This window comes from Ambystoma mexicanum, chromosome 10, assembly GCF_040938575.1.
Source record: "Ambystoma mexicanum isolate Mex_15411 chromosome 10, UKY_AmexF1_1, whole genome shotgun sequence".
Classification (NCBI taxonomy): domain Eukaryota; kingdom Metazoa; phylum Chordata; class Amphibia; order Caudata; family Ambystomatidae; genus Ambystoma; species Ambystoma mexicanum.
Window position 1 is genome coordinate 445,446,016 of NC_090932.1, and position 25,601 is coordinate 445,471,616.

At 44.6% G+C, this 25,601-nt stretch overlaps 1 protein-coding gene across 3 annotated transcripts in view; it reads right to left on the bottom strand.

The window, feature by feature from the left end:
* Nucleotides 1-25,601, bottom strand: part of LOC138491479 (ephrin type-A receptor 3-like) — a 642,080-nt gene that overhangs the window by 486,909 nt on the left and 129,570 nt on the right. For all 3 annotated transcript variants that reach the window (XM_069617996.1, XM_069617995.1, XM_069617997.1), the window contains exon 3: nt 3,752-4,412. In XM_069617996.1, coding sequence (XP_069474097.1) covers nt 3,752-4,412 — 661 coding nt within the window. The remainder of the gene's footprint in view (nt 1-3,751; nt 4,413-25,601) is intronic.

Below are 25,601 nucleotides of genomic sequence, written 5' to 3' on the forward strand. Positions count from 1 at the left end.
CTGGTTCCTGGCATTCTTCGGCACTCAAAAAACCTGTGGCCTCAAGGATTGCTCAGGAAGTTATTTGTATCTTTCTGAGCAGAACTTGTGGACAGAGGCCTCATAATCTTCACGACCATCAAGTCATAACATGTGGCCCAGTTTATTTGGTCAAAGTGGGCCACTTTTCTGGGCAACGTGGACCAGTTTGATGAGTTACTTCACCTTGCGGCTAGTAGTTTTGACCATTGTTACTGGATAAACATTCTTTAGAATGCACCATTTGCATCACATTTTATTAAAAAAAATAGAATCTACTCAGACAGTCTGCCACAAAAGGAATTGACATTTGCAACCATGGGCCACTTTTTAATTAGGGCCCGAGACACGTGTATGCCCCAGTCCGACCCTGTGGCTGCCTGGAGGTCATGCGATAAAAGGAATCGTGGATAACTTCAAAGCTGCATTCTTCTTTCAGGTCTGTGTTTCTGAGTCCTTCGAAGTGCAGATACACAATTCTTAAAGTATTACAACAAGCTGAAAACAGTTGCTAAAGTCCTCATTTGCATGTGCATATGCCTCCGGATTTGAATTCAAACTCCAGTATGTATGCAGAGGCCACACTTAAAAGAGAGAGCTAGATAGATAGATAGGTAGGTAGACAGATATCCAGGGAGAGTGACAGAGAGGACAACATAGATGGGTATAAAGTGAGAGAGAGAGAGAGAGAGAGAGAGAGAGACAGAGAGAGAGAGAGAGAGAGAGAGAGAGAGAGAGAGAGAGAGAGAGAGAGAGAGAGAGAGAGATGGATAGATAACCAGAGCATGACAGAGAAAGAAGACAGAGCAGCATATTTGGATATACATCCAAAGAAATAGCTAGATGGAGAGACAGCTAGATCGACAGACATTATGATTAATAGATTGAAAGACATAGGCAGATGGGCAGATTGCTAGATATCCGAAAGACAGATAACTAGATATTAGGTGGACAGGTACAGATTCAAAAATAATAGAGAGCTAGATTGATAGACAGATATAGACAGAGATAGATATCAATAGATAAATGTATATTTAGATAGATCTCCAGATACAGGCAAATACATAGATAGACAAACAGGTGAATAGATAGAGACAGTTAACAGATACAAAATCCAAAGAGATTGATTTGCAAAGAGATAATTAGCGACATAAACATTACATAAATCAATATATTGCTAGATTTCAAGATCGCTAGATAGATAGATAGATAGATAGATAGATAGATAGATAGATCACACAGCAAGGGATTTGTAGAAATTCAAAGAGATCGAATTGCAGGGAGAGATAACACGATGCATAAAAAGATAACCAAAGAGAGAGATAGCTGGCTCAATGCATAACTACATCGATACACTGCTAGATCGACAGCTTGATAAAGCTAGGGATAGATTGACTAATAGAAATCCAAAAGAATGAGATTGCTAGATTGATAAATAGAGAGATATATAGCCAGAGTCATAGCTATCTAAAGAGTGCTATGGCCAGAGCCCTACGTAGCTAGATTAATGGACTGATCAAACAATAGCTGTGTAGATCAACATATTGACAGAAATAGCTAGCTGGCTAGCTACAATGCTAGCTAGATGGATACATAGATAGATGAATAGAGTCAGAGGGAGAGATAAACTGATGATAAGAGAGATATACAGAGAGATCACCAGTCAATACATATTTAGACCTGTAGATAGCTAGTTCAATTACTAGATAGATAGATAGATAGATAGATAGATAGATAGATAGATAGATAGATTATCCAAGGAGACAGAGAGAACTGGAAAGCTAGGTGGACAGAAAGCCTCAAAAGAGAGAAGTAGCTAGATTGATAGACATATAGATATTATAGATAGATAGGTAGATAAGAAAACAACCAACTCCATGCCATAGCAGGCAATTAACAGTCTCCACTGACACTGATAAATAACGCAGGTTCCACCCGTGAACTAAACTGCAGTCGCAGCAGGATGTACTGTGCCAGACACAGAGACTCGTATTTTAAGGACCAGAGAAATGCAAACCATAACCTAATTCTGACAGGGATCTCTGCAAAGTGTTCGGCTAAGTGGCAGCTTTGAAATGGCATCACGTGCTCCTCCAGGCAAACCTGTGCCTCTTAAAATAGAAAAAAGGAAGTCGCCGCTGTCACCCTCACACATCTGCCGCGTGTTCCCCTCCTGGGGATGATGAATGGGGCATTTTCAGCCATATATGGTGCATATAATAAAAGCAGAACGAATTGTGCGATCCTGCAAAGCAGGACGTCCAAATGCCACTATGCTCACAGAGGCCTCCCTGACTGTTAAACTACACGGAAGAAAGTTTTGAAAACTGGATTCCACAGTCCAAAAAAAAAGAGCAAAATGAAAACTCCCTGACTCGGGATTTGAGCACACATCTCTTTCAAATGGCCAAGACTACATCAGCTTTCCTGGAAAAGGATACCATTGACACTATCTCTAAAATGGCAAGAATTCACTCCACATCCCCAAGAAACAGAAACATTTACTGAACATAAGAAAGCTCTGCAGAATTGTAAAGATAATAAAAATTGGTTCCAACACTTTTCCACCAAAAATGTATTATAATTAGTGTGTGTTATGTGGTAGCATTATAATGAAAGTGGAGAATCACCCCAACACTGCAGTGGTATCAGGTAATGTCCCCGTACATAATGTCCCCATAAATAATGTGGCCGGAAAGAGCCATTGGCAACATTTTATATGGTGACCTTATCTATGTAATAATAATGTTATTTAATGTAATAATATCTCGGCAAAAAACTGCAACTTTTTTGTCCAGAGACATTTTTGCGGGGACATTATTACATGAAACAACTGCAGGGTGGTGGAATAATCCAGCCATCGATCTTACATCGGATAAGCCCACTAAGGTGTAACTGACCCTCTTACTGAGTGGGAATATGTTTTAGATAAACCAAAGAAGGGTCCAAGGGTAAGTGCGACTGATGTAATTCTGCTCATTGATACCTTGGGTGAGCCTGAAACAAACAACCCTACGCAGTATTTCTAGTTTCATTAAAAACAAAACAAAAATCACATTTTATACCACGTTTAATGAAAAATTACATTATACGGAACATTACAGTATAGAGGATACTAAAACTGCACGTCAAGTCATTCTATCAGACACACATTGTTAGCCCCTGATGAATGTCCGGCAGAGTCAAGCCAAATAGGACAGAAACATGTATAAGTTGGGCTAGAGAATCATAGCGTGACAAATGTGATTAGTTGATCCACACTATTTGTAACCAGGTCATATCTACCTGTGACACAATGATTGGCATGCTATGAATAATACTGTGTACTCTGTTTCATACAATTTATGTAAGATTGTATTTATGGTGTGTTAAGTATCTTCTATGCTGTATTGTTAAGTATAATGTCATTTTGTTTTGATCGTGCAATCAAGTTGAGATTTTGTTTTATGAAAGTAGTAATACTGGGTAGGGCTACTATTTGTCTGAGGGGCACCCAAGAGACCAATGAGGAGAATTACAACAGTGACACTCACACTTGGACCTTTCTTTGGTTTATCTAATAGGAATAATCAAGCCCTCAGAAAGTTACTGTTTGTTTTCCTAGACATACAGGAAAGGAAACCCAAGATTTCTCAAAAAAGGCTCAATAATTGAGTCCCTATTACAAGAGATAATAGATTCGCTAATCCATAATGTTTCTTAGAAATCAGGCAAATGTAGGTGTGCTACTCACGTTGGCAACCTTCCTTCGTCTCCTCATATCCAGGTTTGCAGACACAGCGACCAATGGGCACCAGCCAGCCCCCATCTGCACTGCAGTACATCTTGGGGGCATCCACCTCAGTTGAGTTGTTGATACACGTCCCGCGAACCTCCACCAGGGTCGAGTCACCCCCAGTCACTGTATCGGCAAACTCGGCCAGGTTGCGGACGGTGAACGGGCACCTCTTGTAGAAGATCCGTACGGACACCAGCGCAATGCAGGCCCCCACATCCTGGAATGCCAGGTAGAAGCCCTTCTTGTTCAGATTGCTGATGTCACGCACCTCTGTGTTCAACTTCATCACTCGGTCGCCCACGTCCACTTGCGTAAAGCTCTCGTCGGCTGCGATGGTGTCGATCTTCATGTACTGGCTCTCTTTGATGAACCAAAGGTTGCTATTATTGGATTCATAGTAATACATATTGAAGGTCTCCTTGCAAGTGCCTGGAACACCAGGCAGGCTGTTACAATCCCGCAGAGTGAATTTGATTTCAATGTACACCCTCTGAGCTCCTTCACGTGGTATCCAGCTAGTCCGCAGCCAGTTGTTCTGGTTCGCCTCCATCACGTTGCACACTTGGTAAGTCCGCATAGGAGTGTTCCACTCATCCATAACACTGATCTCTTCCCACTGTGGTGGAGCGGGAGGGGGCATGGAAGCAAGAGCAAGGAGAGAAATAGGAGTTTGTAAGTCACAAAGAAAAGGTAAAGGCAGTGAGAAAAGACAGAGCATCATGTGCACAAGCAGAAACACAATAGATTAGATAAGAAAATTACCTTTCATTGTATGACCTTTTACCAATTTGTATTCCTGATAAGGAAATAGGACACCAAACAGACCAATGCATAGGAGGAGAATCAGGTAGATAGAGGTCAACATTCCTTCAGTTGTTTTATTCATAAACCTAAGTGCCAAGAGTGGGATCAGAACTCTACGAATTTCAGATAATTTAATGGAGACAAGAACTCAAGCTGTTGGGTCAGTGGCCACGGCCTGTGTATGAACCCAGAGTGTGCATTCAGGGGCCATGCATTTAAAGGCAGGTTACTCCACATGACATCAGGTGGGTTTGGTCCACACATGTATGCATTAGCATTCTGGCCAAAAGCAATGGTCAGTAGCACTGTGTACAAGAATCCACAGGAGCAAGGATTCAGGCTGAACCTAACTGGTTGAGCATGCAGGGGATTTAAAGTGGGCTGCATAGTCGGGGTTCGAAATTACTGGGAGCTGGGAACTATTGAACTCCTGGATAGGGTCTAAATGATACTGGTTAGCTTGACACCAAAAGCTACCAGTAGCTACTTTTCTACTCCCAGGCCAACTGGTGCCACTCAAATATGCCTATCTTATATTAACTATGTGTCTGGCAATCTGGATTAGAAGACCTCTAAAAAACATGCAAAGTATGAACGGACATATGTACTGGCCACAAAGTCATAGTTGTATCTAATTGAAAATTAGATTTGTTCGCATACTAAAGCAATAGAACCTGAGGAGGGGGGCATTACTGGTCGGGTAAAGCCCCCGGACGACAGTTACAACATAGCTGCTGGGGCATTAGGTGACCGGTAATGCCCCCTCTGATGGTTGTCTTGCTATTAGTACACGGCACATTGTACCGGGGTACTAATATTATAATTTCTCAAGTTCAGAAATGGTGTGTGAACCGTTTCTCAACTCAAGAAAACAAGAAGCAAAGAAATGGCTGCCATGGATCAGGGAGCAGGGACTACGGGTAGTTCCTTCTCCTTTTTCATGGCAGCTAATCGCACAGTGGAGATGCGCTGGGAACATTGCTGTTCTCGGTGTCAGCAAAGGGACAAAGCAGAGCAGGTAAGTTGGGTTGGGATATGGAAGGGAGCGAATATGTGGAAAAGGGTGCTGGGGTGGAGGGAAGGGGATATGGGGAGCGCACTTACCTTCGTTCCGTGCGAGGGAAGATGGCAGACTTCCGCTCTGAGGAGGCTTGGAGTGGAGCCTTTCTCTGTGTGGTAAGGACCCCATTCTGAGCCTCCTCATTGGTTGGGAAGCACCATACCCCCCCTCGCCAGGTACGAATATGTATTAGCAGCTGATTCTGCAGCATCAGAGAGAAAGAGGGAGCAAGGTCACATCACATATCAATGCAGCAGTAGACAGAAAAACATGTTGGCAAAAAGGAGACCGTGATAGAGATTAATACAGTAACAGATGTTGTGGCAAACGTATGATGTAGTGGAAAGATAGGCAAAGGCTAAATGAGATGTAGCAGCAAGTTGGCAGAACTGACAGAAACGAAATGTTAAAGACGTAAAAGGAAAAGCAAGCAAAAGAGAAAGTAAAATGTGAATACTGTGAAGGCATCATGAAGTAAGACACAGACAACAGACTTAAGATTCAAACAAAAGATATATATTAACTTTAATGTCGGAGGCTTGAACGCCTAATTTGCCCTATGCTAAGGTGGTATTTGCCTACCTGAACGAAAATAAGGAAAACTTGAGTCAAAGAGCTCACCTTAAAAGTCTGTCTGTGTCCAAAACCTACCCTTGCTCTCACTACTAAAGATACAAAAGGTGAAGGGATGTCAAAGTTCAAAGACTGAGTGTTCAAAACAAAAGTTCTAAGCTTCTTCCAGCTTCCAGCATACTTTCAGCTCTCCTTCCTCAAGTATAATATAGTTCAATGAAAAAGTCTCAAAGTTGTCCTATCTCCGGTTCAAGGTGATACAGTTCAAAACCATATCTTGGAGTTCCCTTCCCCAAGTTTCAAATAGCACAATCCAAAAGCAAAAGGTGTCTTGAGACTCCATTCTCAAGACAGCAAGGGTGGTTCCTTTGAGTCTCAGGGTTCCCTTCCCCAAGACTTCAACTCCACCACTTTATACAGCCTTTCCAAAAAGTCTTAACAAAACACTAGGTCAACCTGACCTCCTTGCTTGCTTACTTCCCCAGTTTGCATGCAGTGGTTTCATTAGGCTGTTGCTTGGTGTCCTTATATTTCATCATGCAGGGCTCTCTGGTCTAGGAACAGGTGTTAGACTACGCGGTCCACCCATTACAGGTCATGCAACCAGGGCCCTGGGACTTCTTAACGCGCACACACACAGGCTCCTTGGCACTTGCTCCTGTTCACCAAATCACCTTCACCTAGTTTGTTTTATTGGCCTCTTGGTTTTAGGGGTATTCTTGCACATCTCTGGCTTCTCCTGGTTAGTCTCGTGGCCCTGCCACCATATTTCACACACCTCTTGCCATGCTGCGGTCTTGCCCCACTGCATTCACTCATAAAAGTTCTCTGTTTGGCGCTTTTCTCCTTTAATATGCTTGACTTTGATGTTTGAATTAAATTGTTGTGCAATACGTATTCAATTCAGTTCAGAAAAAAAATTGCACTTTTATTGCTCAGGTTTAAAGTTCTATTCAGCTCAATAGTTCTATTCAGTTCAATATTCAATATGCACCTTTTGGGGTCAACGTTAAGTTTCCATTTAGCTCGGTATTCAATAGGCATTTATTTGCTCAAAGTGAAGTTTCTCTTTCGTTGTGTATTCAATAAACATGTACTTGTTCAAAGTTAAGTTTTCCCTTTTGTTTGGCATTCAATAAGCATATAATTGTTCATATTACGCGCCGTTGTTGATTTGCGTTCCTGTTGGAGCGCCCCAGAGCCTCTACATCCTCCAGACACTCACCGATCTTCTGCGCTCCCTCTCTGGTAGTTCCCATGACGTCCCTTCTGCCTCTGAAGTCGGGAAACCTTACCAGTGTGAGCCTACGAGCCTGCCGTGCGCCCCTCTCCAGACTCCGGCTCGACAGCAGCTCCTGCTGCTTGCTCAGGGGTATGGAGGCTCCCAGGCTTGGGGAAATCACATGGCCCATTAACATCGGATTCCTGGGCTTTTTGCCGGCGTCCTGGCTAAGTCTCCTGTCCCACCACGGCTGCCTCTAAACATGAGTCTTCTGCTGCTCTCCCCGTGGCTCCATGTGGGGTTGCATCTCTGCCTTCGGGTATCAGCCGCACACATGCCAGTTCACCGTCAGGTGGTCCAAGATGGATCAGCAGCGGAAGGGTAAAATGCTGCATTTGGCTCCCCTAGGTGATCATGGCTACTGTCCCGTAGCGCTCTTAGCTCGGTTCATACAAGTCAAACCCCCGGGTCTGGGTTACTTCTTTACACATGCAGACAGATCGCTCCCCTCTCTCTTCCAACTCTGCAAAGTACTTGCTGCATCCCTGTCAGCAGCGGGCCTGAAAGCGGGGACTTCATGCCACACTCTTTTAGAATAGGTGCCCCCACAACTGCCTTTAACTAAGGGCTACCTGCAGAGGGCATACAAAAGATAGGCCATTGGCTTCTGACAGCTACAAACTTTATGTATATACGCACCGGCCATGCAAGCACACCCGCTCCACCATGAACATTGCGCAGGGCGACCCGGCACAGAGGAGTGGAAAATTACATTAGCATAGGCACCGTAGCAATAATAATTATCTTAGAGAAGACTTTGGTGTGAAAAATATAATTATCTGTGAAAACTATAGATTATGCATTGTATCATTGGGTCACACTGTCATTGTGTAAAATGCACCATGTTATGTATCAATAAATGACTGGTTTGCTTTGGCTGAATTGCCGCATCTCCATTTTTCCTCCAAGCGCATCTGCTTCTGGGTAATTGGACACTCTTACATAGTTAGAGCGGTGCAACGTGCTGGGGAATGATGTCTGGGTCTCAAGGGCACCACCATCACGTGGGAAGGAGCACTGGGAATGAAGTGGGACTCATTCTTGTTGGGAAAGGTCCACAAGAGGCTGACATGGGACCCAGCACCACATATACTGGAAATCCACCTGGAGGGAATGACCTCACGAAATTGGGGAAGGGGCTTTTATTGCATAAGATGAAGATGACATAATGGCAGCGGCCCACATTATGGGTAACAGAAATTATATGGTCAGAAATCATACCAAGGGTCACTTGGAAGGGGGCCAGGTCATATATGGTGGTGGAAGCCTCAAGGTGGTGACTAAATGTGGCATTACAGAAATACACCAGGAGCTAGGGTCTTGGCTTCATCAGGGATGCTTTTATAAATTTACGGGGACCCAGTACTTACTTGCACGATGGGGTACATCTTTCAAAATCTAGTTTTTCTGTTTAGATCATTTGTAATCTTCAAGGCCCAAGAACGTTTACTGTATTCCCTTATAACTTTCCCACCTTGAAGCGCTTGGAAGCACTTCACCTGTGTACAAGCGCTATATAGAAAAACAATAAATAAATACATAAATGCAATGCCTTGTTTCTGCTCGACATGTATGGGGCTTTGATGAGCTTTGGTTTTTATTAGGTGTGGGACCACAGCTTGGGGGAGGGGTGTTCTCAGTCAACAATTAGCTTTTTAAGAGGCTTGGCCGAGTTATAGGGTGATTTCTAAATAAGAAGCAGCCACCACAACAAAAAAGAGGGGCTGCACCCACTTACACTAGGACAGTGACATGACAGCTGGCCTCAGGATTAATGCGGCTGCACCTAATCAGCAGAAGAGAGGGCATTCAAAAGCACTGACTGAAAATGGGGCAGACCAGGTCATAAAACATATTTACACCAGAAGTAATCCTTTCGGAAGTGACCTGATCTCCTGGAACAAATGTGCCAAAAATGTGCCCGGATGTTAACCTTTCACCTGTAAGTAATACATTATTTAATTTATTCTGAATCCTTAATGCTGATTGTGTATTGATCACCTGCAAACTAACTCTGAGTAAGTTAATAAAACCAACTGCCTTTACCTCCTGTCATGTCTCTGCCATTGCCACGAGGGGATTGTAGACAGATACTCTGGTTGTCACTGATATGAAAAATTGAGTGTCTAGTACGAGAGCAAGACTTTCATGTTTAGTCAAGCAGAGTTCTCCAAAAAGTATGTTGGAAAACTGAAGTCAAACCATAATTGAGACACAGTGATCAATACCACAGGACTCCAGAACTGCTACTAACCCGAAGAACAGTGGCTACTCAGCCAAATTATTAGGAACCGGCACTGCACCAACCCTCAGTCCTATGACTTCCTCAAGTAAGGTCACCAACCACTCGCCATCTGCCTTGACAAAGACTTTGGTCGAAACACGTATTGGCTTTTCTCACATCCACCTAGCACACTTGTGCCAGGCCATTGGTTATTATAATCAACAAATAATAAAAAAAATCTATGTGTGAAAACAAATAAGGTGTTTTTGACGTCTTTTAACCACCAATCGCAAACATGGTCTCAAACATTCTCAAGCGCCATTGCTAACAAGATTTGCCCACTCACCAATACATAATACTGTTGGGAACTTTGTTTTCATAGCAAACCGTGTGTCAGGCTGCAGGAAACAAACGATCAATCAACCAAACAAATTGATAGCGCAGGGGCACACTATTCCTCCAAACATCAGCCCATAATCGAGACAGGCCACTGCCTTTGGTTCTTCAAGCCATTGACATTTATTTGAAAAGTAGATTTTATTTTGGGTGAGGATAACTCCACAGGGATATAATCTCACCTGTTCACATCTGATTATTGCATGTGAGCACAAAGGGGTGAAATAGGACTATACCGCAACATACACATGTATGGGCGTCTTTAGGACACAGTGTTCGTCCCACTTCTGACTGTACAGTATTGTATCAAAATGCAAGGGAAGCACAGAGGGGTGTACTCTCATCTTGCATGCAAGACAACTGCATGGAAGCTTCCCTGTGCATGAGCTATTCATGTGCCAGCACTCCAGTGAGTATTGTGATTCAGCGTGATAAACTGTTCTGTGTTTGATCATGATGTTGGAGTGTGTCCGGTGGATTGCAATTTTTACTTTTGCCTTCATAGGCACGCAACCGCCACTGGAGCATAATGCATACAGTAGTGTCCGCTGCATTCTAAACATGCTAGAAAACGGTGGTCAGTCATTTTTTGGAGAAGAAAAATGTCGAAAGACAATTCTTCCGAAAAAATAATGTCGGAAAAAAAAAGTCGAAGTCCCTTTTTTTATTATATATTTATTTTGGAGTCCGGGAATAAAAAAAAAGGGTAAAAAAAAAAGGGGGGGGGGGGTTGGGTGGGGAACCCCCCATTTCGAATAAAAACGTATTTAAAAAAATGACTTTCGACATTTTTGAATTCGAAAAAATGACTATGAACCCTAGAAAACATCAAATGGCTCTCTCATGGGTTTCGCATTGGAAGACCTTCTTGGGTCCATAGGCAGCCTGCTCTACTCCACCCCCTCAACCCCCCCAAAACATTTCCCTCTTCCATGGTCATTGAATCTCCTTTCCACAGCGAGCGGTGAGAATGTTCCACTGATATCACTGGATGTACGTTGCTTGCAGGGGTGGACTGGGGAGCAGGACAAAGGGGCAATTGCCCCCAGGCTGGCTGTGCTGTTGCACCATGGGCCAGAGCTCCAAAATGTAAAATAAACAATTGAAAAAGACGAAATCCTTCAGGATCTAGCCTGCCACAAAGGAAGCGAGTAATGAAAAGCCTGCTCAGATTCTGTGTAAATGGGGATAAGCATTTGTCTTGATTTCAGCAATGTTGTTATGTGCCTGGGTGGCCCCCACAAATGGGCCTTCACAGTGAGTGAGGGGGAGAGGAGTCTAGGCTACAGGGGTGTGTTCATAGCGCCCAGTGGCAATGTATGCAACTGGTTCTGTGACCCTCGATAGTAATTCTGGCACCACTTTGCACCATACACCATTGGTCTATTGACTCGGATCTGTGGTGGACTGCGTTGTATGATGATCCAAATCAAAAGACAATCAGAGCACTAGGTATATTCCTGGAAATGATGTTGAAAAGACGATCAGACAGAACCTAGATATCTAAGAAAAAAGAGATGAAGGAATGCCGCCCGAGACTTTAATGACACTTCCACTTTGCCAAACTTGTAGTCAAATTGGACAACTTGTGCCGACGGAAAGGTCATTTGGACTCCTTTTCTTACGACGGGATGTTGAAATCATAGGAGACAGGTTTGGCTGTGGAATCAGATTCAGAAAATGTAAAGCAAAAGTTTGCATTTGTTTACACTGTATGCTTAATAAATAAAAATAAAAAATAAAAAATCTTCTATTACAATGCACAGCAGCTTACATGAGGCCTACTTGACAAGGACATACGGGTCCATATCATTTTAGGGTTTGTCCTCGGTTTGATTCTGTATGAATGCTTTCCCTATGCTCTGGTGAATTTCTTGATCACCAGTGTGTTCATACAAAGGGAGTTTAATAGCCCCCTGAATAGCACACTGGGATGTTACTTGTGTAGTGTTTTTTTTTTAAATGGTTGCTTGACTATGGTGCTTACTTTTGAACACAGTTGAAAAACACGCATAGAAAGATGCAATGTTCAGATAATATTTATTAGTAGACTACAAAGTAAGGTGATCATTCAGAGTTGGGCAGATTGTTTAACATCGCTGAAGAAAGTTACCAGCTCTGCCAGTGATATTTGTGAAAATCCAGCCAGCTCAAAGTTTAGCTCCAGCAGAGGTGCTATTTCTGGAAAACCTTAAGTGCTATTTTAGAACTAGCACCTCTGATGGAGGTAATGTAAAAAGGTTAACATATTTTTTTCGCCCATGTTCTGCATCAATGAGAAGGGAGACATGGATTATGTACTGTAGTGGCTCATGTCATTACTGTTTCTCGTTATGCACAAAATGGTCTATTCTGGCCCGTATATGCATTGTATGAGTAAGTTGGTGAGAGGATGGAATCAGAGATGGCCACCTTTCTACCCCTTCAGCAAGGCCCTTTGTAAAAGAAAAATGTGTTCAATCTATTGAAGGGAAGCACCTGCGCTTCTGTTCTATAAAGTAAAAAGAAATATTTAAATCTAAATAATTGGGGCCAGTTTGGATTGTTTACCTCCACCTTAAATGTGGAGGTAAAAATAGGTGGATTTTCTGAAACACTCTGCTTAAAAAACCACCACAGGTATTCCCATGGAATGCCACCAATGGGTTTTGATCAAACCCTTAAGACGGTGGACGTTAAAATCTAAACATATTTGCCAAATACTGATGGATTTACTGTTACCACCCAACTCTGAATGACCCCTTTTGTCTGCAATCGTTTCCATTGTCTTGTCCAGAAAACTCTCTGCTTATGTAACCAACAAAAGGGACACATGAAAATCAACACCAGATTCAGATATTAAGATACAAAGTCACATGAACACAGATACATCCTTCCACTTATATTTTACACTTTCATAAATCCACTCAAATATGTGAACCCAATCACAGAAACTGAAACACACACACTCCACCTTAATTGAAAACACGTAAAAATAAAAGTCTTGCTCCTTCTCTCAATCACCAGGTCGAATGCTTATTCCCCTGGCAGTTCTCTCTGCTTCCATGAGTTGAAATATACAGCTGATTTTCCATGAAAGTGTAACTTGGCAGCACAAAAAAGCAATGTCCCCTCACTGCATTTACTCTGCATTGTGCAAGTGCAGACCACATAGCCACAATTATAAGCAAGAACCCGGCCACAGCTTGTGTCTTGTCTGGCAAATCAGGCTGTTCTACTGTCTAACCGTAAGCCAAGGAAATGGAAGGTGGTGAGTGGCAAGGAATGGGTTTGGTGTGATGGGAAATTAAAGGGTATGAGTGGCAAGTCATTGGTGACTGAGCAATGTGAGCAAGGGAAGGAAGTGCGTGCAAGGGAAAGGGATAAAAAGGTCCTTGGCACTTAAATGGAGAAAGGGAAACAGAGGTCTGAAAGTTAATTGTAACAAACAGGAGGGCTTTGGGAATATGATGCAAGGGATAGACACCGGAGGATGTTGGGTAAGAAAAATAGGGTATATTAAATGAGACAGGGGTACACATCTGGAACCGTAGGACAGCAGGTCGATGCTTGCCAAGATCGATGTCTAATCTGCATGCAACTGCACTTGATTGTGGGTCTGTCTTGAACCCCTTTCTTTTTTTTCAGACTAAGGGCCTCATCACGAGTTGGGCGCTATCCCGGCGGTATTAACGCTGGGGCTATTAGCCCTACCGCCAACCCCCCAGGGCTATTAGCGCCGGTTCACGGGTTTGGCAGAACGGTAAGTCCCCGTTCCCCATAAGGGCCCATTCTAGAATTTCCCATTCCCCATTGGGCCCAATGGGGAATGATCGGTGCTATTAATGCCGGCAGTAAAAACACTGGAAAACAGCAAAATTGCGGCAGATTTGCCCCCAGATCAGAGTTGGGGGTAAATCTGCCAAGCCCGTGATTTGGCTGAACCTTAAATGTGGCGGTAATAGCGTAACCGCCGCATTTAAGGGTTACCGCCAATCTCATGATGAGGCAGTAAGCGATGCATACTTGCTTCAGGGACATATGTTTCAATTACTACGTTGGTTATAGTTTTTTAGGTTGATTTATCATGTGGCTTGGTGCTTTGAAAGTACACACAATTGTACAGACTAAGATTATAATTAGATTAGGTTTTCATTATAAATATGATCTTAGTTTGTTTCGCAGATATATTTGCCTCAGGATACAGATGATTAATAGGATTCCTCCTTGTAGATACATTGGTGCTTTGAAAACCAGATGCATTGAACAGTACACTATCTTTGCCCTGGAATAAAAACTTTGTAGAAGCATATTTTTTGTTTCCAATACCGAAGACGGAATAGGAAAAGATGAAGTCTTTCATATTGTCTGAATTGGAAGCTATGGAACTTAGAAAACAGGGCTCGAATCCTGACCTTCCACACTTCTTACATTATGTGATCCTGTGCAAATCACTCTTCATCACTGTGCCTTATTTCTCTTAACTATCTGTAGAGAAAGTTTCACTCATATGGGTTTATACTCAATAGTGTTCTATAAATGATTATTTTAACAATGTATGTCAAGCATAATAGCAACGAGGCAGGATGACAAGTGAGGGCCTTATGTTGTGGAGGTGGGTACAGAAAGTGCAGGTATGGGTTTTGTGTTGTAGGCTGGGCAGGCAGGAAGCCATATATGGGTATTTTTCCATGCCATCTCATGTTTGGCTCTGAGAGCAAACCTAAAACCCTGTGGTCCAGCAATGGGTCTGCTGTACCAAGGAATTCTCTAGCTTTGTCACCTATTTACATTGGGGTAGGATAGGAGGAGATGTAGCCTAATGTCAAATTACAAACTGCAACTCAATGAAAAGTGGGCTCAAATCCCAGATTTCCCATTTCACCAATTATAGTTCCTCGTGAAATAATGTTACTATATTTGGTAAGTGGCAGTATTTCCAGAAGTCTGGGTTTTAAAGAAACCACAAACAAACTGAAAAATAAGTTGCATAACAGTTTTAAAAAAAATAATAATGCCAACAATGTATACATCAGAATGTGTGGTAGAGTTGGAGGTTGGTATTGAGATTACTTGTTCTGGATGTTGGGGCCACTGCACTGTGGGCTTGGGCCACTGCACCACGGGCCATAAAAGTAAACTTGCCCCCCATGCCAAATCTTGCCAGTCCTCCCCTGGTTGCTTGTGTGTGTTGAAGCGAAGGACTGAGGTAATTGACTGTAGGCAGCAGGTACGTTTAAGAGAAGTTACAAAGTAATATAGAAACGTATGCTTGAAAATGAAAAAAATGTAGCTAAATGGATGACAAAATAGTTTTAATCTCACCTTGAAGATTCTGAAATGAGACGTTGGCCTTTATTGGAGGCCAGGTGAAGAGGCAAACTTGCCTGTCGGGGAAATGTTACATTTACTAATGTGCCAGGATTTCAAACAGGACAGCAGGGCTGGACCTGAGCCAGTTTTCTGCCAGACACGCTTATAATGAAACTGTTTCTGCCCAAAATGTATGCCTCTCCGAAGCAGGCACGCATGCACCCACTGCTTCTACAAAGAGATGCTAGCACATGCCAGGGGATGTCTCACCACCTGGCTGTAGTGTATTGAGTCATCCCACCCCGGGATGTGCAGCTTCTACGTGCCACAGAAATAATGAGGCAGGAGGCACGGTTATGGAGGCACGGTTATAGATACATCTTTATTTTACTGCGTATCCCGAACTGATTAACGGGCAGGAAACACTGATGACAAGTTTCCTGAGGAACCATTACTAAACATGAAATGGGATGTTAGGAACACCTCACAACTAGAATGCTACATCTCCCCGTACATAGGCAACAACATGATTATTCATTCCATTTCTTCAATCCACCTCGAGGGCCAACGCACAATCCATTTGGACGGACCTCGACAATGTGGCATCACAGTTACCTCACTGCCACTACCGTAAGTAGTTTCCACGTCGGTGTCCATTTAGTCAGAACAACTATCAGACAGATCACCGTCAGTGGAGATTTCTTCTGCTGACCTCCCTTCTTTGCAGGACTGGCCAATCTTCCGAAATAATTATGAGTTCTGGGTGATGGAATGAGCCTCATTCTCTGCTGAGACCATTGACCATTCGTCACTCGCATCAGCCTGGGATGAAATGCAGGCATGTCCTTCTGAGCCTGTCTCTGTCCCACCAGCACGGCATCTCCTACATGAATATCATGCTCCCCTGCTCCTCGTATTGTGCCTGAATACCTCATTTTCCAATTACTGACTTTATCTTTTACACGGACCGGCCGTGTCATTTCATCTTCAGACGCAGACGCATGCGAATCCTGAGAATGAACATGAGTTCTGAGGGGAATACCACGGTGGAGCTATGTGGGGTGTTCTGGTAGTCTCTTAATAATGCACAGGTGACTTTCATGAAAGACCCGGTGGTGATGGTGAAGACTTGTAGGGTTTGCTTAATGTTGGCCATAAATCATTCTACAGTTCCATTGGCCTGGGGCCATAGAGGTGTGATCTTTCTATGTGGAAATCCAAATTGTTCGGTGAACATGGCAAATTCCTGCCCACTGAACGGTGGCCCATTGTCAGCTTTACCATGGTGGGAATACCATAGTCTGCAAATCTTATATCGAGGGCAGGAATGATGGCATGCACACTCGTGGATGATACCATGTGGACCTCCGGGAGGCGGGTCATTTCATCCATGGCCACCAACACATATTTTCCATTGGCTAATGGCCCAAACAGGTCGACTGCTAGCTCATCCCACAAGTTTAGTGGCATGGGTGTCATTTGCAGTGGTTGAGGAAATGTGTGCACTGCCACGGCTTTGTACACCAGGTAGTCTTCCTGCTCTGCCTGTTTTTTGGAGTCCATCATGGGAAACCATACCTTAGTTCTCTTGTGTCGCTTAGTGGACACGATTCCTCTGTGACCCGCATGTGCAAGGTCAATGATGCAATGTTGTGGGGAAAGTGCAATAACAATCCTGTTTTCTTTCAAGATTAAACCCTGCGATGATTTGGACAAGTGATCCTAGATGAGTGTAAAAGTATGCAACACCTTTTGCTGATCCTCATTTAGCTCTTCCTCTCCCTGCACCGTGGTGTGCCAGCGTCCTGTGAGAATCTTTTCCTTTACCGTTGATAGCACTAGATCATGTTCTGTTTCTCGTGTGATTTCTTGAAGAGTCAGTGCTGTGGGGAGTGCCTTAATCACCAAATAGTTGACATACTGGTCAGCCTTAGAGGTCTGTGCCTCCATCTTAGCTGGGAGTGGAAATCGGGAAAGGAAGTAATTTGGATTGTTCCCCTTCCTGGGCTTGTAAACAATGTTGAAAGAATATTCCTGTAGATGGAGGCCCCACTGAACAATTTGTGGTGGCATCGTTGCATTGGACTTGCCATGGTGAGGGCCTGATTGTCCACCACTATGGTGAAGTGCTTTCCAAATAAGAAGAGATGATAGTGCTTGCAAGCCCACACCATGGCCAGGCTCTCTTTTTCTGGCTGAGAGTCAGCTCTCTCTGCACTGCAGAGACTCCTACTGGCATAGGAGACAATGCGCTTCAGAGAGCTTGACTCTCTTTTGTATTGTGCAAGTATGGCCCCTAGACTCACAGGACTTGTATCAACCGTCAGTTCTGTCTCCAGTTCTGGGTCAAAATATGACATGCAGGCAGCCAAAGAGACACGATACTTGATCTCCTGAGATGCGGCCTCGCACTCCCTGGACCAGAAGAACTCCTGCCCCTTTGTCATGAAGAGTAGTGGCCAGCTGATGGATGCAAAATCCCCAATGTATCTGGTACAGTAGATGGCTATCCCCAAAAAGAACTGCACTGCTGAAATGCACAATGCAATTGGGTGTATCGACCCGTGCCCAGACTTTCGCTGGCTCTAGGCCATCATTTGAGAAAATGTGTCCAAAGAATTTTAAAGTGGACTTGCTAAACTGGCACTTGTTGATATGTAGGGTCAAATTTGCTTGCTGTAGTGCCATGCATACTTTGCATAGGGTATCATCGTGTGCATCTTGTGTGGCACCAAAGATCAAAATGTCATAGCTGTAGTTTAAAAACTGGGGGATGTGCTTGATGACCTGATGGATCTCATTTTGAAAGATTTCAGTGGCTGATGACACTACAATGCTTAAACGCTTGTACCTGTACAGACCCACATGGGTTGTGAATGTGGTGATGTACCTGCTGACCTGGTGTAACTCCAGCTTATGATAGCCTTTGTTTAGGTCTAATTTAGAAAACACGTTGGCTCCATGCAGCATGTGCATCGTGTTGGTCATGCAAGGTGAGAGGTGCCTTTCTCTTTCTATTGCTTGATTTGGCATTTTCATGTCTAAACATAATCTTATATTTTCACTGTGTTCTATTTTAGGGACTGGCACAATGGGGAAACTAGGTGGGCTCAAAACTCATAAATGAGGCCTGGAGAAGCACAGAAGACAAGCCTTCGCCAGCTACTGTCCCCGGAACTGTGTCAAAACCCTGCCAGACCTCAGGCTTACCCCATCACTTTAGCAACTCAGAAGGCAACAGTACAAACCCACCGCTTCAATAAGCCCTTCATCCATCATCATTGAGCAATATTTCATTTTGTGCCTCCACATCAAGCCTGACTCTTGCTCCCCACGCTTAACTACCTCTGCCCCTGTACCCAAATAACGGGTATAGGATGTACCTATCCTCTCATTAGAAGGGCACCTATGTTAATAAACACGACTGGGTAAGCTCTCCTTGCATTAATCCACATGAATATCAAACCCCTTCTAACTGAAACAGGCGATGGTTTGAACATGTGCTAGGCTATTCACATGTCATATAATGTCCTGATAGAGGAGGGATTGCAATTCTTGTTCCACCTGTACTTGAATGTTCAAGGGAATCCCTCTATAATGCTGCACTGTTGGCTTTACCTGCTTATCAATGTAGATTTTTATTTGTTTTACTTTTAATTTACCCAGACCCTGTAAGAGCGATGGGAATATGTGAACGACCGTGTCTTTGGGATTTGATGTATATGCCGACATTATTTGGTACATGACGTGTACTAGACCCCTCTTAATTGCCGACTTAAAATTCAGTATGCTGCTTCCGGGCACTTCACCTTTTATTACACAGCTTCTCCCTTTCTCAGCATTGTCCTTGTAGGAACATATGCACTCGAACATTCCTTTGCACGGAAGTGGCTTGTGTATCCCGTATGCATAAATGTCAATGGCTGAATGTTTCATTTGAGTGGTGTGCTTTAGTGTAGCATTGGTGTTTTCACTCATGACGTTCACGGTGGCACTGGTGTCGATAACAAACTCGTCATTGCTGCCTTGTAGCTGTAGGAGCAAAGTCAGGCTGAATTCTGTCACCAATCTGCTACCAATGGAATTTTCCTCGCCCTGCTTGACGATGACTCTGACCGTGACAGACAAATGGGGGATGATTCAATGTAATGCAATTGCCATCTTGCCGACCTCCTCTTCCGTTGATCTGAGGTGTTCGGTCGGCGGTTTTTATGTCGACGTCCTGTGGTGCTCTTGGGACTCGTAGGCAGCATATGACACTGATCTGTGGAGCCCCGTCAGCTGCTGCAAGGCGAGACCTTCAAAACGTACTCTACTGTCCACCTGATGACCTTCCTGATAATCTTCTTTCTGATTTGTATGACCCTTGTCTTGCTGCTTTGCATATGGACTTGAAATGTTTTCACTGCAGGCATCACATTGATGGCCCATAGCTGGTCACATCCCATAATGAGGGAAATTGTACCTGCACTTGTAGCATTGCAGCATGTCCTTCTTGCCTGCTTTGTTGGTTGCATGTATCTGAAACAACGGATCCGTGGCTGCGTGACAGATTGTGATCTTGCCCATGGATTCGGCCTGTCTGTCGATGGCCATGTTGGCCCTTGCCAACATGAGAATTTCCTCTATGGATCTCCTATTCTGAGTAGTTTCTTGTGAAAGTCTGGGGACTCGCAGCCGGCAATCACTTCAGACCTGAGAGCCTCGTCGGTGGAGTAATTGTCAAAATCTCAGGATTTCACCTTCTCCCTTAGTCTCATGATGAGTAAATACAAGGTTTTGCCTTTTTCCTGCGTGGTCATGTGGAAAACATGCCTCTCATAGTCATTGTTTCGATGCGGGCGGAGAACGCCTTCAGGGCATCTGGGGCGTCTGTGTAGGAGACAGTGGTCTGGGGCAGCAGCTCATAAACCATGTAGCTCACCTTGGGCCTCAACATGTGCATCAGGAGACCTCACAGTCGTCATTGGTCTTGCACCACCAGGTCATCTACATATAGGTAAAATTCCAACAACGATCTAGCCCACCTGGGCCCCAGACTGCTTGTATCAGTTTTAGGACTTGTAGCTGGGCACTCTCCTGCTGTGGTTCATGATGGGTGGGCCCAATCGGAGAGTAAATAGAGGGGGTGACCAGTGTGGACGCAGAGGGCTCCTCTGCCTCCATTTTCTGGGTGGCTCCTCACCTGGTACTGGCCTGTACCACCTTAAAAATAGCCACTGCCACCCCTCATACGACAGGGTGAAGCGACAGCCTTCTGGTGGTGCCCTTTATAGAGAAGAAAGGCGCAGCCACCACCATGTGTTGAATCCTGCAACCTTCAAGGCACAGTTTCATGCAATCCCAGCCCATGCACTGCTGGTGGGCCTTCAGGGTGTTGTCACTTTTAATTGGCCTGCTGTGGGGCCTGCCGAGCAAACACACGCCTCTGTATCCTGCTGGGCACTCCCTGGCCAGGCAAGATGTTCCCTGCATCGGATGCGCAAAGAGAGAGAGAGAGAGAGCGAGCGACAGCAAGAACACCCGCGGTACTGCGGCCAGACAGCGCTGACCCGAATGTGTTATTAATGTGTCAGTGCACGGCAGGGGGCAGCTCTCCTTAACGTGTCCCAGACCATAAACAGACCCATTGTCATCCTTGTCGCCACTTATGTATTGAGGCGTCCCGCTCTGGGACTTGCAGCCTCTACATGCCACAGAAATAATGAGGCAGGATTCACGGTAATGGATACGTCTTCTTTATTTTACTGCGTATACCGAACTGACTCACTAGCAGGAAACACAGATGACGTGCTTCCTGCCCAGGGGAGTTGCTAGGTCTGGAAAACACCCGGGGCTACGCTGATGGCAGAATTGTTGGGACTGGGGGCTAGCTAGTCTTTTGGCTGTAGCTCCTGAGATTCTATCTGGGTCTACAAGCAAAAGATCAGGGGCTATAGCCCCCTTAGCCCCCCCTAGCAAAGCCCCTGTTCCTGCCTAACCATTACTAAATATGAAAATGGGTGTCAGGAACCCCTGACAAGTAGAATGCTACACTGACTCTTAAAATCCTGCATGGGTCTTTATTTATTACTTGCGTTGCCAAGGAGCGACGGCTATTATCCATGAGATGAGTGTGTTAATAACAGTGTGAACTGGTTGGCGGAAGTTTACATTGTGTTGCATTGCCACCAGGCTAGATGAAGCTTAGCAAGCTCCGCCCACCTGGTGCCTTCCTGCTTGCCGCTCTTTTTCACCACTTAGCAAGCCCAGCCCACCCTTTTCCTATCTCCTCCCTTTACTTTCTTCTATGCACTTACTTACTCTATCAGAATTCTCCCTGGACCTAATATGATAGCAACCTCGTCCATTTCCTCCAACCTCCCATTCATGTTTTTTTCCTCCCCACCCCGCTCCAGCACTATCTAAAATGTCGTCAGGCCTAGTACGATAGTCGCTTGTTTTGTTCCTCCCCTCCCTTTCTGCAACCCTCTCCCTCACCTTTCGTTTTCTCCGGCTCTACCAGAAATGTCGTCAGGCCTAGTACGGTAGTCGCCTGTCTGTTTCCATTTCCTTCCCACTCTCCTTCTCCCTTCCTTATCAATGTCTTAGCTCTTGCACTATCTGAAATGTCATCAGGCCGAGTACGATAGTTACTTTCACATCCTTACTGTTCATGGCCTGTACGAATGTGGTTGTATTTTCCCTTGTTCCCTCCCTTGCCTTGAAGCGCTTTGAAACACATTGTGGATAGGCGCCATATAAATAAACTATCATATCATATCATATGTGAATACCGTCAAAGTGAAATGCTCTATGCACAAAAGAATGTAGCTGGTGGAATAGGCCACCGAACTGCTTGACCAAGACAGAGTAGAGATGATGCAGGGAGTCATGGGGAGAGGGATACATGCTAACATGGATGGCGGGGGGCAATGCAGGCCAGCTTACAGGTACAGCAAAACTGGCAGAGTGGCATGTGGAGAGGAATACATGCCAGTATGGATGAGAGCAGCAACACTGGAAAGAAAACAAAGTGAGCCTGGGTGGAGGGCAGAGACACTGCAGAGTGGATTGTCAGACTGAAGTAATGCATGCCTTACGAAGCACAGAAGTTACAAAGACTAAATGGGTGACTGGTGTGATGCAGACAGCGATGGAGTGTAGAGTCAAACCTGCTCAAGGTTCAGGGGAGAGATCTGGTAAAGGAAAATGCCAATGGTAATGTGGGCCAAGGAAGGGTTGAGGCCATTCATGGTGCAGAGCAGGGGATGGGAATAGGGGATGCAGGCCATGAGGGGGGGCTAAGATGGTGCAGTCAGACTGAAGAGACGTAATACAGGTTAGGATGGTGCGCAGAAGGAAAGGCTAGATGAAGAGGTCAAGTAAGAGCGCAGGTTAGGGTCCAAAGCTGCCCATCATGGAATGTCAGATGTGACCAGGGAAAGAATGGGGGACATGGGTAACGCAGATCACGATGTAGAGCAGAGGAAGTGCCGGCTAGGGAGGCGGGCAGGTGTAAGGTGAGCCAGATGAAGCAGAGGTGATTTGGGAGAAGATGAAGGCCAGGGGTAATCCAGGGAAGGCTGCAGGTCAGAGATGAAGCAGAGGTGATGTGGGAGATGAAGGCCAGGGATAATCCAGGTGAGGCTGCAGATCAGAGATGAAGCAGAGGTGATGTGGGAGGTGAAGGCCATGGATAATCCAGGTGAGGCTGCAGATCAGAGATGAAGCAGAGGTGATGTGGGAGGTGAAGGCCAGGGATAATCCAGGTGAGGCTGCAGGTCAGAGATGAAGCAGAGGTGATGTGGGAGAAGATGAAGGGCAGGGGAAAATACAGGTGAGGCTGCAGATCAGAGATGAAGCAGAGGTGATGTGGGAGAAGATGAAGGCCAGGGGAAAATGCAGGTGAGGCTGCAGGTCAGAGATGAAGCAGAGGTGATATGGGAGTATATGAAGGGCAGGAGAAAATGCAGGTGAGGCTGCAGGTCAGAGATGAAGCAGAGGTGATGTGGGAGAATATGAAGGGCAGGAGAAAATGGAGGTGAGGCTGCAGGTCAGAGATGAAGCAGAGGTGATGTGGACGAAGATGAAGGGCAGTGGTGATCCAGGGGAGGCTGCAGGTCAGAGGAGGTGCAGGCTAGGGGTGCAGGGAAAAGCAAGGTGGGCCAGATGAAGCCAAGGTGATGTGGGAGAAGATGAAGGACAGGGGTAATCTAGGGGAGGCTGCTGGTCAGAGGAAGTGCAGGCTAGTGGTGCGGGCAAAGCAAGGTGAGCTGCAGGTCAGAGATGAAGCAGAGGTGATGTTGAAGATGAAGGCCAGGGGTAATCCAGGTGAGACTGCGTGTCAGAGATAAAGCAGAGGTGGTGTGGGAGAAGATGAAGGCCAGGGGTAATCCAGGTGAGGCTGCAGGTTAGAGATGTAGCAGAGGTGGTGTGGGAGAAGATGATGGGCAGGGGCAATCCAGGTGAGGCTGCAGGTCAGAGGAAGTGCAGGCTAGGCATGGGGGCAGGTGTAAGGTGAGCCAGATGAAGTAGAGGTGATGCGGGAAAAGGATGGAAGGGAAAGGTCATGGAGGAAAGGATTAAAGACAGATGTAGAGCAGCTCGGGGTGAAGGGCGGAGATAAACATGGGCAAGAAGCTTAGAAGCGATCAGGTGCCAAGATGTTTAATGAGGACAGAATTCACCTTTGAAACAGTGTTGGCCATGTGCATCGGGCACGGTGAGGCTTCCGTGAAAGAGCTTCCTAGCAATGGCTCATGCAATATCTCACACAATCAATTAAGGGCCTGATTCATGGAATTGATAGAGCAGTGCAAAGTGACTATGCACTGGTGCAAAGTGAATTTGCACTACCAACAAACACCCTAACTCACAGAGCGGTGCAAAGTGTTTTTTTGCAGTGCAAAGTGACTTTACACCAGTGCAAAGTCAGTGCAAAGTGCAAAGTCACTTTACACCGCGCTAAACGTTCCATGCACCAGGCCCTAAGTCCCTAGCCTTGTGTCAATTTGTAATATGAATCGGAGGGCACACCTTGGGAACTCAATAACAGTAAAGCAGGCCACGCCCAGTCGCCTGCATGCAGAAACACTTAAGTTCAGCCCGATTTATCCCTATAACTGTTTTTACAGAGTGGAACGGTCCTTTGCTTTTTACCAGAATACTCTTGGATACACACATTATTCATGTGGAGTAACCTGCATTTCAATTATTGCCCCTGAATCCAGACTCTGTATCCTTAACACAGAATATTTCCAATTCCAATAGACTCATTTTAAGCACTGCGCTGGGCTATTTTGCTACTTTTGGTGAAGGGATGTGTTTTACTTCTATCTGTTTCCTTAAAAAAAACATATACTTTCAGTAAACACTAATCACCTTTCGCGCTTCATGGGACCCCAGTATGTTGACATCTTCTCCAAGGGAAACAGACTAGTTGCCCTTAGGTTCAATATGTTTAACATTTGAAAGGCCAACAGTGGGATTCTTTTGTCAACATCACAGGTTTGTCTCTGCACAAAACTGCAATATAAGGCACAGTAATCAAGTCTTTTTTTTTAATCAAATAATGTACGATTTTTTTTAAGGACCATATTTAATAGTTAAGTATTATGGGAGTTATAGTTGAATAACCGAATCCGTAGATAAAACAAATGCAAAAAATAAATAAAAAAAACGGAGAAATTACCGAATTTGTTAAAAAAGTTAGAAAAGCTAAAAGTTATTAGGTCATTCCTTCATTCGTTTTTGTTTCCTCAAAATGTTCACGGATATCTTTGAAAAACATCTGAAAAGTCATAGGTTGAAAATGTGGGTGATAGGAGTAATTTACATTTACACGATCACTGACCTCAAAGATGGCTTCCAGCACCCTTTGACAATAGGTTTGCATCATATATTACAATACATGAATAACCTTAATTTCCCCCTCCTCCCTTTCTCCTACCTTGCTAAACACTTAGCTACCATACTTCCGCTATACAATGCATCTCTCTATTTTAAACATGAACAATCAATTTGAAATCAATATTATGAAAAATATTATGAAATAATATAGCGACCTGGCGCTCTTTAATTTTTGGCAAGACAAACACTTTTGCTGGTCTTCCTGTTCAGTTGTGACCTGACATCTTAGCTAGTGCTGGGCTGATTCTACTAGCGGCATGTCCAAGACTGATTTGCAAATGGC